This window comes from Nicotiana tabacum, chromosome 23 (genome assembly GCF_000715075.1).
Source record: "Nicotiana tabacum cultivar K326 chromosome 23, ASM71507v2, whole genome shotgun sequence".
In the NCBI taxonomy this organism is placed as follows: Eukaryota; Viridiplantae; Streptophyta; class Magnoliopsida; order Solanales; family Solanaceae; genus Nicotiana; species Nicotiana tabacum.
The window spans coordinates 21,257,483-21,274,495 of record NC_134102.1 but is presented as its reverse complement, the minus strand read 5'-3'; the positions used below and the strand labels follow the sequence as shown (position 1 = coordinate 21,274,495).

Here is a 17,013-nt window from a genome sequence, read left to right as displayed (position 1 = left end):
ATATCGAATGCTCTTGCATTGGTCGGTTGAAAATTGTGAAATACTCTTGGTGGACATCAAAGGCAAGAAGATACTTTTTCCTTGGATCGTGGATTTTGCAATAGATTATACAATTCACAGAGTAACTTTGAACTTTGGAATAGGGAAACCGAGGCAAACCTTCCTGAAAGATATCTTTCCATCTCCATGTCGATCTTGAACTTGTTTTAAGAGTGAAGATCTTGTAAACTAGTTGATTGGCAAGGGTAGTGACTTTAAGAGATTTGTATACATTATCCACAGGATCAAACCCGAGAGCAGATTAAATATTATGTGCGTCACTACGTGAACTTGAAGAGGGAAGCTCCATAAGTTCACGAGTAGTTACATTAAAAAGTGAAACTTGATGAGCCGTGTAAAGGCAAACAAGCCCGTTTGTAATTGGAGAAATATCCTCATAACCAAAATAAGGCAAACTTAACCTATGTGCAAATACTTCCTGCAAAATAGAATGGCCTAAACGTATAAGTAATGGCAGATCCTTAGTGTGCGTAGAAATTGAGTTGAAGTTCTATGCATCAACACTAGTGTAACAGAATATTTACAAACTTTTTATTGTAAGCATTAATTATCTGATAAGAATGATAACTAACCTACTATCACAAACTGACTGACAAGAGTGAGTTGCTGTAGTGAAGATTGTGAGTTCAAGTCACCCCAAGAGCAAAGTGGGAAGTTTTTGTAGGGAGGGAGCTGAGGGTCTATCGGAAACAGCCTCTCTACCTCAGGGTAGGGGTAAGGTCTGCGTACACACTATCCTCCCCAGACCCCACTCGTGGGATTATACTGGGTTGTTGTTATCACAAATTGAAGTGTATGACTTAAATACATAATAATTTAAGAATAAGAACTCACATCATTCCCATGAGTTTAAGAAGCTGTCGATGGGGAAGAGATTGATGAATATACCGGCGCAAGGCCTATGAGCTTTCGTGAATTCAGGGTGACTGATCATTGATGACCAAGATTTCGATACGCACTTGAATCTGTTTAAGGCCTTAATGGGCAATCGAGCTAGCACTTCAAACACAATATCAGAAAGTATTTCTTTGTTGCCAGTAATCTTCTTCTTTTCTTCATCTTCGATTGATAATGCCAACACAAGTAGAAATTGAAAACCTTAAAAATATGGACTAGAGTGCAGACATAAAAGAGATTGAAAATGTTTGGACTTTTAGTTTTAAGGAAAGAAACGGAAGGGCTATTTGCAGCGAGGAATGTGGTACATATTAACCTTTTAAAAAAAGGCTTGATACATACTTTGTAACCCTAACTTGCACCCAAATACCTTTTGATTATACACCCCTACTTTACGGGAAAGTATTTTTTTTTTTCATTTTAAAAACTTTGCCAAACACCTAAAAAAAAAAAAAAAAAGCACTTCAAACAAGCTATTATTCTCAACAATAACAAACCTATTAAATTCTCATAGGGTCTGAAAATGATAGTGTGTATGCAAGTCTTACTTTTAAAAAAAAGTTGACACAAGTCATATATATTAGCTTGCTTAAATTTGTGGTTAAAAAAAAAAAACTCTGGCTAATACAGTCCATTTTGTCCATGTGGTCATTGCGTGTTTTATGCACAAAAGAAGCGAGTGAACAGTTAACTTTTATTTTTGAAGCCTTATTTTAACTTAAATTATTTGTTTCTACCAAATAAATGACATTTTTACTATATAAATGCGTAAGAAGTAAAACTAACTTGATAATAAGCATAAAAGGCATTAATTCACTTTTTGAAAAGGAAAAAGGCCAAATATACCCCACTACTTTGGTATATTGTTCACATTTACTCTCTGTTATGCTATCGGGTCAAATCTACCCTCACCATTAGCAAAGTTTTCAAATTTGTCCTCTAATCTAACGGAAAGCCCCCAAATCCCAAATTCCTTTTATTTACTACAATTTTTTCTTACAAATTACTTATCCGTGTGTGTGCTCTACCAGATAAGAAAATATCCTCAACAAGTTGATTTCTTATTCCACTTGATTATTTAGAGCAGGAAGACTTAACATACTCGCCATCTTAAGGCATGAGAACACTAGTAAATATTCCTTTGAAAGAATGTTCTGAAGTTGGACATAATTTAAACAGATCATTTAATTTAGGATTTCTCAAACAATACTAAAGAGTCATGATAGAAAATATTAGGAACAACTTTGTAAGCGAATGCATTTCGATCACCTAAAGAATCAAATAAATCTCTTTCAAATTATCTACGGTATTTCACTCATCCTCATTCCGTTGGAGACATACCCATAAACCGTGAATTCTGCGTTTCATTTATGGTTTGAGCATAACCAAAGACAAGAGGAATAATTATGCTGTAACTCCACACTCTCATTTCTATAATATGGACCTTTTTTCTTCTCTAGTGGATCACACGAAGGAGGTGACTGATTTGTGAGAAGAATTGCAGTAAATAGAAGAGATTTGGGGCTTTCCGTTAGGTTAGAGAGCAAATTTGAAAACTTTGCTAACGATGATGGTAGCTTTGACCTGATAGTATAACGAAGGATAAATATGAACAATATATCAAAGTAGATTGATATATTTGCCCCTTTTCCCTTTAGAAAAAGGAACAAATATATAAAGAAAAGGCAAAATAGAGGAAAAGGCCAATCATATTCTTATTTTTATTTGGTTTGTCTACATTCCGAAGAAAAAAAACGAAAAAGGATTATATTTGCCCCTTTACTATCATAAATTATTTAATATTGCCATCCGTTTGAGTATTCGCCTTTAAAATACCCTCATCATTTTTAAGGGGCAAATATACTCAAACGGAGGGCAATTTCATACTTTCATTGCCCGACCCACTGAATTCCCAAAAAACGAGGAACGGTCATGGCAAAGCGGTGACTATGATTCCTTAGGTCGTATTTGATGGCCCAAAAAATTTTAACGCGGGTTCGGGGGCTCGGGCCCATGGAAGGCGTGGAGCATAGCAAACGAAAATATGAGAATCCGAAATTCCAGCTATGACAAGCCCAAACAAAAGGATATACAAGCTGCAAACAGCCACTGCCTACGAGTCACCGATTACCCCGGAAAAGACACCCTACATACTAAGCACCGGACTGAGCATACCTTACGCAAATCAACTTCTTTGCTAAATTATCGGCCCTCTGCACTGGACTGACAGTGGCTTTCGATAAAAACTTGACTCCATTGGAAATCGAAATGGACTCCTCAGAAATATTATATATGACTGTATGTCACATATATGCATTCTTCAGCATTGAAGATATGAGTTGCAGCAAAAATATTCAACAGCCAAAGTGAATGTGAATAAGATATAATTTCTGCACCTAAAAGCAAAAAGGGAAGCAGAAGCCAAGTACGAGAACTTGATATCTCGTACCCAACTTCTCATCCAAAATTTTCAAGACATCAATCTGTGGCACGACTCTTTTCTCCAGGCTATACGATAAAACGGAAGCAGAAGCCAAGATCTCTCGTTCTAATCCCAATTCCTTCATAAGAAAATCTAACTTTTCCTCTTGATTGTAGCCTCTGACAGAGTCAAACAACAAGGTACATTCCGAGCCATGATAATTTGCAAACCTCTTCTCTAAAAGCAGCTCACTGATCTAACCAAAGACATAAACTCCATAGAAGAACATGTCAAGAAATGCCAACAACATTCATCACCCCATGCACTATGTCCTGAAACAACCAACAACGACAAACCCAGTGTAATCCCATAAGTGGGGTCTGGGGAGGATAGAGCGTACGCAATCCTTACCCCTACCTTGTGAGGGTAGAGAGCCTGTTTCTGACAGACTCTCGGTTCAAGGAGCACAATGTCCTAAAACCTGGTATATATATCCTCACGGTATAACAGTAATTCCTAGAGTAGTTAATTCACTTGCTTTTCTACTTAATGGAGAATATAGAACCTTTCCACTTTTGTGGTTTATCATTTTCCAGAACTAACTAATTAGGTTTACAATTGAGTAATTCAAATGTGAACAGAAATCAACAAGCCATAAAGTGAGACATCTATTAGCTAGCTAGATGTTTATCAAATAGTAAGTCACTGGAAAGCAAATGGAGTTTGAAATAACAGAAACACTCCAATGATATTTTTGCTTTATCAGGACAGAAATGATTTTTGGCAACACTAACTATATTTTTCAAAATACCAACTGAAAAACGAAAAGCAAGGTATACTGGACAACAAATGATAATTTTAAAAAGGTCACAGCACCCTTAGTGCTAAAAAGTAAACCAAAACTGTTAAGGCGTCACAGTTTTCTTATGCGATTCATACAGATAAGGTATCTGATCCTTATAGGGAAGCACAAAATACTCTATAAACTTTGACTCTGTTATCATCAGAACGCGATAAAGAGTCCACTTTCTCCTCTCAAGCTTCTTTTCATCCAAAATTTTCAAGACTTGCATCCGAGGTGCCACTCTTTTTTCAAGACTATAGGCCAAAATTGCAGGATGCGAAGCCAAATAAGCAGGTTCAAAACCAAGCTCCTTCATGTAAAGATTTAATGATTTTTGAATTCTAACATCTGATTTAGCAATGCAATACGGTAGCTTCCTAAACATCTCGAGTATATCATCATCAGACCATCCAAAACTCTTGAAAATTCCGATCTTCCTTTCCAACATAGACTTTTTTTGGCTGGCTAACACATGAAATCCACGTAGAAAACTAGGGGAGTCGGGCAGAACTCGGAAATCCTTCTCCACTCTATACAACAAATCCTTAAACCACTCAGGCTTTAGATTAATACAACCAGGAGATCTAAGCACAAACTTTTTTACTATGACATTAGAAAAACCATAGTTTCTCAAGAACAATACATTAGTCTCCATAATATGATGAGTACCAAAAGAGAGCAACCAAGGAGCTCTCTTTATAGCCTTAGCTACATCTTCGTCGCTACCCAAAATTCTCCTAAGACAATCAATGGTAGGTCTTAAATGAGTATCTAAACTTCTCATAAAAATATTTGAATCTTTAGCAATTACATTCACTAGGTCCGACCCGGATAACCCGAGATCCATAAGGCACTGGAGTTTGGGTTTTAGGGTTTTGGAAACATCACGGTATAGCAATGTGGGTGCTCTAGAAACCAATATTTTGATGTCGGTCTTGTCAAAACCAGTTTGTTTCAAGAAATTGAGGACTAAATCAGGATCTTTTAAGGTTTTCTGTGAAGTTAGCTTAGAAGAAGTAAAAGTTGCTTCTTTTTTGGAAAATCCTAGAGAATGAATTAGGTATTTAACCAAAAAATTGGCTGGGATACGGGTTGACGTTGTTGAGTAGAAATATTGAGATCTGCCATTGCAGAGAATTCTGGATAAAGCTTGAACTGCTTTGCCAGTGATGAGCCTTAAGTACATTTTATTTTCTGCACTAGCAAAAAATTCTCATATAGAATAGTAAAATCTGAATTTGGGTTTAAGGGTTTTGTAAACATAAAAATAAATAGGAACCACAATCTTGATTTGGGTATCGTCTTAACCAGTTTTTTGTGTAAGAAAGTATGGGGGATTCAAGTGAGTTACCTTGGCGGGCCTATTGACATTGCTTCGCCATGGAAAGGAGATGGCTACTTTCACTAAACAGAACAAATATGCAATGGGAAAAGGATAAAAAAAATATTTATGTCCTATGTTATACTTTCCTTATATGTTAGACTAGATGAAGGCCCAACTTAGTATTGCTTTCTTTCTCTTGTACGGGCTCATGCTATAAAGCTCAATTATTTTTGTTGTTGTATTGACATGTACAGAAGAGGGTCTTGGACTCGTGTATAAGCTAGTTGGTTGAAACTATAAATACTTAAAGTATTGTAATTAGTTGACTCCAGAAGAAAATGGGAAAATAATTTTCTCTGTCGTTTCTCTCACTCTCGAACATTCTAGGGTTCATCTTGTTAAATTGGTTTGAATTCTCTCATTTTCCTTTGATTTTAACATGGCATCAGAGCAAACTTGGTAGATTCCGGCAGTAACTAGGTTTCTATTGGACGAATTTCTGGTTTGGAGCAATTTCGTTGCACCGTCAATTTCTGCATTTTTCGGTAATTTTGTTCGTCGAAGCTGCGATTTTTAGTGTTGCTGTCAATTTCGTCTTCAATTTGTGTTGCTGATGCAAAGTTTTGGTTGAAATTTCCACTTCCGCGACATCAATGTAAATTTAGGGTTTTCTCGTACAGTTGGTGACATCTCTTCTCCCACTTTGCATATTCTAATAGATAATTGTATATCATCTTCTAGTTTTGTGTGAATTGATATTTTCATTTATGATAATTTCATAAACATGGATATTTATTATGAAACACGTGTTATACCTGAACCTTCAAACACAAATTCAAACCCTAACCTCGATCTTTTTCATCCGTTATATCTTCATCCTTCTGATACTCCGGGTACAATGTTAGTTTCTGTTCCTTTTGCTGTGATAAGGTATGGAGAGTGGAAGGAGAGCATGATTATCTCACTCTCGGCTAAAAAAAAAACTCCAAATTATCAATGGTTCCTTACCCAAACCTGCACCTACCTCAGCACTTTATCCTTATTAGGAGAGGTGTAATAACATGGTTAAAGCTTGGATTATGAATGCACTATCTAAGGAGATATCCAAGACTGCTAAGGAGGCTTGGGATAATCTAGAAGAACGATATGGTGTTGCAAATACCTCTCAATATTATAGTATTCAAAGAGCCATAGCAGCCACTACGCATGGATCTTCTGATATAGCTACATACTTTACAAAGTTGAAGGGTTATTGGGATGAAATTGGTAGTTGCTCTTTTGGTAGGCCGTGCACTTGTGGTACTTTGCCTGAGTTCATTGAGGGACAATAATTTGTTCAATTTTTATCTAGACTGAATGACACATATTCTAACTATGCGGAGCAACAACTTCATGATGAGTCCAGTACCATCATATGCAAAGGCATACTCAGTGTTGATCAGAGATGAAAAACATAGAGAGATCAAGTCTAATTCCCCTGTACTCTCCTGATTCAACCTCCTTCCTAGCCAATTCTCATGCTCCTCCTACTAGGCCCCTCAATTTAACAACTCCAGAAATTATCCTCAAAGAGTGAATTTTGATCCTAAGAAATCCATGTTATTCTGCAAGTATTGCAAGAAGTCTAGGCACACAGTAGGCAAGTGTTACAAGCTTCATGGATTCCCCTCAGATTTTAAGTTCACTAAGAATAAGAGAGTTGCAGCTTCTGTACATATGTATGCTACTCCTGAGACTCCTCATCTACATGATTCTCAACAAGCTAGTGATGCTCCACATGGTTTCTCGAAGGAGCAATATGCTCATATTCTGTCACTTTTTCAGCAGGCCCAACTTTCATCTTCTACTTAGCTTCAACACCATCATTATCTATTGCTTATGCCAATTTTGCAGGTTTGGTAAACAATATTGTTTTTAATATTGATGGTTCATTTGCATCTAGTGCTTCTAAAATAGGTTCAATCTCTTGGATTTTAGATTCCGGGGCCACTAATCACATGACCCCTCACAAGGACCTACTTCACAATATACAACCATTAGTCACACCTTCTCTTATTATATTGCTAAATGGATACAAAGTTAAAGTTACTTCTCTAGGTTGTCTATCACTCTCTTCTACTATCACCCTAACTAATGTGCTATTGGTGCCTTATTTTCAATTCAATGTAATTTATATACATCAACTTCTCACTCAACTCAATTGCTATGTTATTCTAACTACCATTTCCTTGTTCCTATAGGGCTCTTCTCTGAAGATGCCATTGAAAATTGGTAGAGTTGAACATGGTCTATACATTCTGCATATGCCTTCCAGAAAATATGATTCTCTTTCTATTTCTTGTTCTGATGTAACATCTAGTGATTGTTCCATTCGTTATGTTATTAGTCATGTTCTCTATTCCCCTGTTAATGCTAGTTCAATGCTTCCTACTTCTTGTAATTCTACTTCCATTAATAAAAATGATGTTTTGTGGCATCAAAGAATGGGACATATTCCTTTTGTGAAAATAATTTCTATCCCATATTTATCTTGTAAATTATTATCTAAACAATCTTTTGTTTGTCCAATCTGCCCCATGACTAGGCAACAAAGGAATCCATTCTCTGCTAGTATTACACATTCCTCTAAGCCTTTTTAACTTGTTCATATTGAGTTTTGGGCCCCCTACCATACTGCCACCTACAATGGTTTCAAATATTTTTTGACCATTTAGATGACTATAGTAGAGTCACCTGGACACATCTCCTTTCGTGCAAAGGCAATGCTTTTTCTATCATTAAAGCATTTATAGACATGGTTTCTACTCAATAAAATAGCATTGTTCGGACCATCAAAACAGATTATGCTTTTGAGATGGGATTCTGTAACAGAAACACCTGTTAGAAACTGTTAGAGCCCTATTGTTTCAGTCCAAATTACCTACCAAATATTGGGGTGAATGTATCCTCATAGCTACATATTTAGTTAACAGATTCCCTTCCACTGTTATTTCCAACAAAACTCCATATGAGGTCTTGAATGGTCAACCACCTTCGTATGACCATTTGAGATCTTTTGGATGTTTAGCCTATGCTTTTGTTCCTATAGCTCAAGACAAACTCCAATCCAGAGTTATACCTTGCATTTTCTTGGGGTATCCTTTTGGAAAAAAGGGTACAAACTTCTTCACTTGCACAACAAGTATATTCTATACTCTAGGTATGTCTTTTTTTATTGAAAACATCTTTCCTTATACATCTTCTTCTTCTACATATTCTCCTTCTACTTTCTTTCCATCCTCTTCTGATACATCATTTCCTTATTCTGATCTTTCAATTCCCTCATGTTCCTCCCCTTCTCCTCCTTCTATTTATGTCCCAAACTCTCATCTCCCCTCTAGATCTTCTGCTGCACCTTTTCCTCCTCCACTTAGAAGGTACTCTAGACCACATAACCCTCCAGTTCACCTTCAGGACTATGTTTGTAATTATGCTCCTCAATCTTCAGCCCCTCATGTCATGCATGAACCCCCACATTATCAGCAAGTTGTCTCCAATCCTGCTTGGCAGGAAGCTATGCTAAAAGAGTTTCAGGATCTTGAGGCAAATCAGACTTCGGATATTGTCCCTCTTCCTCTCGGCAAGAAGGCCATTCCCTGTAAATGGGCCTATAAGATCAAACAGAAGTCAGATGTGACTATTGAAGATACAAAGCAAGACTTGTTGTTAGGAGTGACACTCAACAGGCTGGGATTGATTATAGTGAGACATTCTCCCCGGTTGTCAAATTCACAACCATCAAATGCCTCCTTGCTATTGCAGCCAAGAAGTCCTGAATTGTTTACCAACTAGATGTTAACAATGCTTTTATGCATGGGGACCTTTCTGAAGAAGTGTATATGAAGGTTCCTCTTAGTTTGTCTGTCTCTGGTTCATCTCCTGATGGTTCCCCTCTTGTTTGTAGACTTACAAAGTCTCTTTATGGTCTCAAGCAGGCATCAAGACAATGGTTTTCCAAGCTCTCCATTGCTCTTATATCCAAAGGGTACCGGTCCAACCTCAATGATTACTCCCTTTTCACAAAAAATTCAGCCACTTTCATTGTTGTCCTTGCAGTGTATGTGGATGATATACTATTAGCTGGTGATGACACTAAGGAGACGGAGTCTTTGAAATATTTCTTGGATGCTCAGTTTAAGATCAAAGATCTTGGAAATATTCACTATTTTTTGGGGCTTGAAGTTTCTAGTGTTGTTGAAGGTTATCTTGTGAATCAACATAAGTTTGCCAAGGAACTCTTGGCTGAATTTAATTGTTCTGACTGCACTCCTGTTGTGACACCTTTGGATCTGAACAGTAAGCTCACTCCCACTTCTAGGGAGCTGCTTCCTGACCCTTCTCTATTCAAAAGAGTGGCTGGGAAACTCAACTTTCTCCAACACACCAGGCCTGACTTGTCTTTTTCAATGCAACACCTTAGTCAGTTCTTGAATGCCCCCAAGTATCTTCACATGCAAGCTGCTTTGCATGTCCTTAGATATCTTCTCAATGATCCTGCTAAGGGCATGTTATTCAACAACTTTGTGGGCTTCTCTCTCATAGCTTATTCTGATTCAGATTGGGCCACCTGCTACTCTTTCATAAAATCTGTTACTGATTTCTTTGTTATATTGGGTGGTATCCCTATTTTTTGGAAGTCCAAGAAGCAACCTACTGTATCATTGTCCTATGTAGAAGCTGAGTATAGGGCTTTGAGGAAGATTGTTGCTGAATTGACTAGGCTTATTCGACTATTGGGTGATCTTGGTGTCTATGTGTCTCAGCATGTTCCTATCTACTATGACAACCAAGCTGCCCTAAGCATTGCCATGGACCCTGTAGATCATGAACAAACCAAGCATATAGAACTCGATTGTTATTTTGTTGGTAAAAAGCTTGGGATGGTCTAATTTCTCTTCACTACATCCTCACCTTTTCTCAATTAGTCGACATCTTCACCAAATCTTTATCTGATGTTCATCACAGCCATTTGCTATGCAAGCTGGGGGTTCTTCTACCCCACGACTTAAGGGGGGTGTTAGACTAGATGAAGGCCCAATTTAGTATTGCTTTCTTTCTCTTGTACAGGCTCATGCTATAAGGCCCAATTATTTATTTGTTGTATTGACATGTACGGGTATAAGCTAGTTGACCCAGAACTATAAATACTTAGAGTATTGTAATTAGTTGAATCTTGAAGAAAATGGAGAAATAATTTTCTCTGCCGTCTCTCTCACTCTCGAACATTCTAGGGTTCATCTTGTTAAATTGATTTGAATTCTCTCATTTTCCTTTGATTTTAATATATATTTATATCCACGACGTTCTAAAATTGGTGCAAAATATTCCTTTTTTAAAAACATTGGTCCACCGTTATTTTAATGAGATGCACACTACGTGGCATGCCACCTCACCACCCCAACTCATTTTAGCCCATTCCCTTATTTCTTCTTCCACCACCACCACCAACCTCGTCACCCAATTTTTTTTGGATTTTATTGTCGTATTCTAAATTGTAAAGCTGCAAAAAAAAAAATTATTCTCCCTCGATTTTACCACCTTTAATAGAATTATTTTCTTTTATCTTTATTCACAGCAACTAAACTCTTCTTTAACTGAAGCACCAAAAATAATCTTTATCATCATATTTCATCTCTAATTGTGACCCAAAATCGACAAAGAAGTAATTTTGAAGTGCTAGAATCACGTTATTTGAATTAATAAATTTATACTTTGGTAAGTATTATACTATCATATTTATATTCTAATTTTGTTTTTATAGAGGATCCAATTCCAAAGCAATGGCACTTGCAATGATAAAATATTTAGCCACTTTTCTGGAAATAAAAGAGAATTTTTAAACAGAAAATACTACTATGATTCGTTTAAACTAATCCAATTTGGGAACTCTATCTAACCCACAAAAATATAAGTCGATATTTATGTAATTTAATTTCTATAGATGATAATTTGAAAGTCTTGGTCGCAAAGTAAGTAGAACTGAAAGCATCGCTTTTAGCTGGTGAGAATAAAAAGGCATGTGTGCTTATATTAACGACGTTTGTTTCTTGTTCAATAGTTGCTTAGATAATAAAATTTTCGGAAAAGAGCCAAATTTATCTTTCTACTGTTGAAAACTATTTACCCTTTGTTATATTATCAGTGTCTTTGAGCCTCTACTGTTATATTTTAGTTCAAAATTGCCCTTAATTATAACAGAGGGACACATGGCAGTTCAAGAACAAAAAGTTCAACGTCCATTTTAGAATACCCGATCCAATTAAAACTCACCCCTAATTTAACCAACTAGCACCCATATCCCTCGTTCTCTTATTATTCGTATCCCCTCCCTCTCCCTTTATTCCCGATCAAATTCAAAACAAACTTCGATAAACAACGGTACATGGTAAGAAGTTATGTTTGCTACTTGACTCCATCAATGATTTTTCTCAACGTCGATATTATCGATGTTTATGCCGGCTATCGATGTTCCCGCCGGCGAATAGTTGACAATCGCATTTGAAAATTTTTCATATCTTACTGATTGAATCTCTATAGTAGATCATTCTTCAATTTTTCACCATCACTCCTACTTCGCATATCTATCTAAACAAATCCATAGCCTTTTTCATACGAACCAACCGATCGAAGCAAAGAAGACGGAGGAAGTGGGTCTAATTTTTGTAGTCACTAGCTTTGTCAATCTTACTTACAAATGTTACTGCAATTGATGCACAATAATTTCTTTTTTGTAATGAGGTTTCCAACTCATTGTTGTGCTTATTCTTATAAAAGTCAAATCAATATCATCATCACACAATAAGAAACAAAAATGTGATAATGATATTGGGTGTATTTTTGTGACAGATACATTTCCGTAATTCTATTCTAATTGAATGTATAATAAGAAATAGAGAAGCTGATAACGAAAAATCAAGCAATGAAGATGAAGGAAGTTAGGCCTTTCACTGGTTAGAGGCTAGTATTCAGTAATTGAGATGGTGACTTTTTTCTTTCCGTGATGGTGAAAGTTGTTCCTGTTTTTATGATGATCTCAAATGAATTGGTTCTTCTAAAATGAAAATTTTGGAATAAAGGAGAAAAAGATGATATAACAGTGAAGAGATGGTAAGTGAAAATGTTAAGATACATGACAATGTTGTTACTTAGCCACTTGGTCTTCTCCTTTTCTTCCTTCTTTTACTATTGGGCCCAGAAACCCACCTTCTATTTATTTCATTACATAGAAGTTAGTTGGGTTTATTAAAAGTAATGGGTTGGCCCATTCCGTCGGGTCAGAGAATAACATTATATAGACAGATATTTTGTTCTCAGTTCAATCTAGTGAAACCTAGAAGCTTCTATTTTCTCTCAACAACCTTACAACATCCCTAGATAAAACTTCAACAATCTGTGTGTATCAAACTTTAACATGGTATCAGAGCCCAGATCTGGGTAAATCGGGTGATTACCTCTCGTCTGATGTTACCATCGCGTGATTTCATTGGAGTTTTGATATTCTGTTGTTTGTTCATCTCTTTGACGTTTTCCGACGAGATTCTCCCTCAATGACATCAGAATTAGTATTTTTCTGGTATTTTTCTGGCCGCGAAGGATGTTTGGTAACCCTAGTTATCTCTTCTCATTCTTTGACTTTGTGTGTTTTTTCTCTGATTAATTGCGTACAAAATATCGAATGATGATATTTACCCATCTATGTTACCAACTACTCGCCCTACTACCTCTCGTTCTGTTTTTCATGAGGATGATTATACGCAACCATGTCATCCCTTTTATGTGTATCCGTCTTATGTTCCTTTGGATGGTACTGGGTATGGGAGTTGGAGACGAACTATCCTTGTGACTTTGTCTGTTAGAAATAAACTGGATTTCATTAATTGATCCACAATTAAGCCTCTTGACAATTCTCCATTGGCGAGACAATGGTAGATGTGTAACGATTTGGTCATCTCTTGGTTAACTAACTCTCTGTCCAAAGATATTGCCCATAGTGTTAAGTACTCTAAACTTGACAAAGATATTTGGAGTGAGTTGGTGGAAAGATATGGTCAGACATGTGCTGCAAGTGTATTTGAGCTTAAGAAAGAGTTAGCTCATATTTCACAAGGGCCACTTGCTATTGCCTCCAATTTAACAAAATCAAGCGATTGTGGGATAAAATTGATGCCTTGTCAATTAGTAGAGTCAGGTCTTGCAGCAATTGTGGTTTTAAGTCTGATTATCATAAAGATGATGATGTTCAAAAGGTGTATCAGTTTTTGATGGGTCTCGATGATAAATATGTGCAAACTAGAAGTAATATATTCATGATTAAGCCATTTCCATCTGTGAGCATTGTCTATAGTGTACCGTTGTCAGATGAGAAGCATAGGCAGGTCTCTACCTCTCCTCAATTTCTCCCTACATCTATTTCTTTCAATGCTGGGGTATCTAAACAAGAGTTTCCTTCTAGAGTTAACTTTAATGATCAAAGACCTCTTACATGCAAATATTGTAAGAAACCGGGTCACACTATTGATAAATGCTATAAACTACATGAGTATCCTCCTAACTTCAAGTTCACAAAAGGGCCTGGCAGTAGAAAAATTGTAACCCATATTAAAGTGAACTTTCTTGGTCTTCCTGCTAATGTGGCTTCTAATATGGTTCTGAGTCTGTCAATCCATATGAGTCTGGTAATGTTTCAATGATTCCTAGTTTGACACAAGATTAATTCTCCCAAAGAAATTACCTTTTTCGACCCGAAACAGGAAAGTACTCTGACAAAATCACACAGGCGCGCCGCCCCATGCGGGGTGCTAGTGGGAAAGTTCAGAGAGCGACTTCTGACGGACAGTAGCAAAATGCATTGTTGTGTCGCCCCATGCGGCGCGATAGTGGAATTTTTACAGAGTACTTTATTTTCTTCGCGTTTTGACATCCAGACTTGGCTCCCGACCCCCGAACGCAATCCTGGTTTGATCCCTTGGACTTTTACTCAAACTTCAAAGCTCCAACTTGTTCAATTTAGCTCCTGGATATCTTTTTAACGTGAAATCACTTCCCTCAAGGTATAAAATACATAATAAGTGCAATACACTAACATTCACGCTCAAACACAAGTAAAATATAGTAATTAGAGTGCAAAGTACGACTAAAACACGTGATGCTAACCTACCATCAACACCCCACACTTAAACTATTGCCCGTCCTCGAGCAATCAAATTGCACTTCACATAGATATGACATTCTCATCAGACAACTTCCATAACGCATTATGCCAAGAATATTTAAAGCAGACTAAACACCCTATCATAACATCTTAGCCTCAAGACTCGACTCAAATGCACCACGTATTTTTCAAAAACCCGCTCATTACTCAAACATAGAGGCCCACATTACCTTTCCTTAAAAAATCATGTGCCCTCACACCAAAGATAGAGAGTAGTCCCACACACAATAAAATTCAAGAACAAATAGGAACTCAAGATATAAATAGTTCATTCACTCTCAGAAATAAAATTCATGCGCCATAGAGAAAGTACCATAGGCATGTCCATAGTGTAATACTCTACGAATTGAGCTCATTCAGTCAAGGATCAAGTAAGACTTTATTTTAGTTGTAATGTAGGCTACATGACGGGTAGGATACATTTGGATATAGTGACTACACCTCCCTAAGCACATTAATACATATACATTAACAATTTAAATTTCACACTTGTATTGAACCAAACCCCAAATCACACACCATATTAACACAAAGCTTCCAATTTCTTTAAGCACAAACAAGGCAAGATTTACCACTAGCAAGGAATAATTTATTTCTTTATAATATATACAAACACTAAAAAAAATTCCTTTTTCTAAATTCGAATTTTCTCTTCTTTTTTTGTTTCTTAATTCCCTACAAGTGGCTCTCACAATTTTTTTCAAACAGTGAACCTTTATCCTTTTCTATAGTTCCACTTAAAAATCCCACCATACCTCCACTCAGTTTTTTAACAAGCTCATAACAAATTCAAGTGCTCAAGAGAAGGTTCAAACAAATGGTCAATTTAAACAAATTGGATCAGGCTTGTAGTGTGGTTGCCAAAAAAATAGGATTATGAGCTCAAAGGGGCTAACTAATATACACATTCATTAGGCGGGTAAAAGAATATATGTGTGTCAACAAAGAAATGCCTATATAACTTCCTAGAGTGAACAAGACTACTATTTCGCTTCGCAAACACACGGGGCAAGTTTTAGACATCAACCGAGATACACAGAATATCACAAAAATATCACTCACACCATGGCACATAACTCACTTAGGATCGGATCTACCTTGACTCTCTAGTCAAAGCAGTTAATCAAAGTTACAATCAAACAATTTAATGTACTTATTTAAGTCAAGAACTGATCTTAGGCATCACAAATAAGGCATTCACTGCTCTCAAGGCACAACAAAGTCAAGGAAAGTCATCTCCATTTAATATCATAGCACAAGACTTCACTACTCCTACTTAAAAGAAAAACTAACTATACCCGATTCAAGCAAAACCTTGAAAAAAACTACGGCACAAAGAAAAACCAATGTGGGAATTATTACACTACCTAAGGAAAATAAAATATTTTTTCTTCGACTTTGATCCCTCAAGAAGACAGTCGAGGAAATCCATCGTCGGGAAAAGTCAATTTTTTTTTCTTTCAATCAAAAGAAACTCACCCAAACATATATATACATATTTACATACCCCACCCCACACTTTAAATTGTGACATGTCCCCATGACATACAAATAAAAGGCAAGAGGTAAGGAAAACTTTTCTGATTCATCTAGTCGGGGTCTGAATCGAAGTCAGGATCTCCTTTACACGCCAGACCCAGTTCACACACTTATCAGTTTTACTCTCTCCGAGTTGCTCTTTTAGGACCCCATTTCTCCTTCCATCTTGAAGATCAGCCTTTCATCCCCCCACTCTAAGCATGAGTTGTCTTTCCTGAATATCCAGAATTGCTCTGCCCGTAGCCAAGATGAGTCTTCCAAAAATCAATGGGACCCTCTATTCTCCTACATGTTCACCACAATGAAGTCCACGGGAAACACAAATTTTTCCACCCGAACTAACTCATCTTCCACTATTCTTTCCATTATGATTGTGGTCTGATCCGCCAGCTGCAAGGACACAAGTATCAACCTGATTTCTCCAATCTCTCCCTCAAATTTACTGAAAATAGATGAATGCATAAGATTAATAGAATCACCTGAATCACACAAAGATTTTTTAAATTTAGTACTTCCTAAAGAGTACGGTATAGTAAAACTCCCTGGATCTCCACTTTTTTGTGGGAGCTTATTTTGCAAAATGGCACTAGAATGCTTTGTCATCTTGACAACATATGTCTCTTCCACTTTCCGCTTCTTGAACAATATCTCCTTCATGAATTTGGCATAAGCTGGCA

General features: G+C 36.8%; 1 protein-coding gene across 1 annotated transcript; it reads left to right on the top strand.

Annotated features, from left to right (window-relative positions):
• Window positions 1-13,515: 13,515 nt before the first annotated feature.
• Window positions 13,516-14,276, top strand: LOC142177067 (uncharacterized). The gene is made up of 2 exons (XM_075245526.1): window positions 13,516-13,791; window positions 13,833-14,276. Exons 1-2 carry the CDS (start codon window positions 13,516-13,518, stop codon window positions 14,274-14,276), a joined length of 720 nt encoding a protein of 239 aa, XP_075101627.1.
• The last annotated feature ends 2,737 nt before the right edge of the window (window positions 14,277-17,013 follow it).

Coding starts and splice junctions, on each gene's coding strand:
- LOC142177067 (XM_075245526.1), top strand. CDS start 13,516: ATGTGTAACGATTTGGTCATCTCTTGGTTAACTAACTCTCTGTCCAAA. Junction 13,792..13,832: donor CAGGTCTTGCAGCAATTGTG/GTTTTAAGTCTG, acceptor GATGTTCAAAAG/GTGTATCAGTTTTTGATGGG.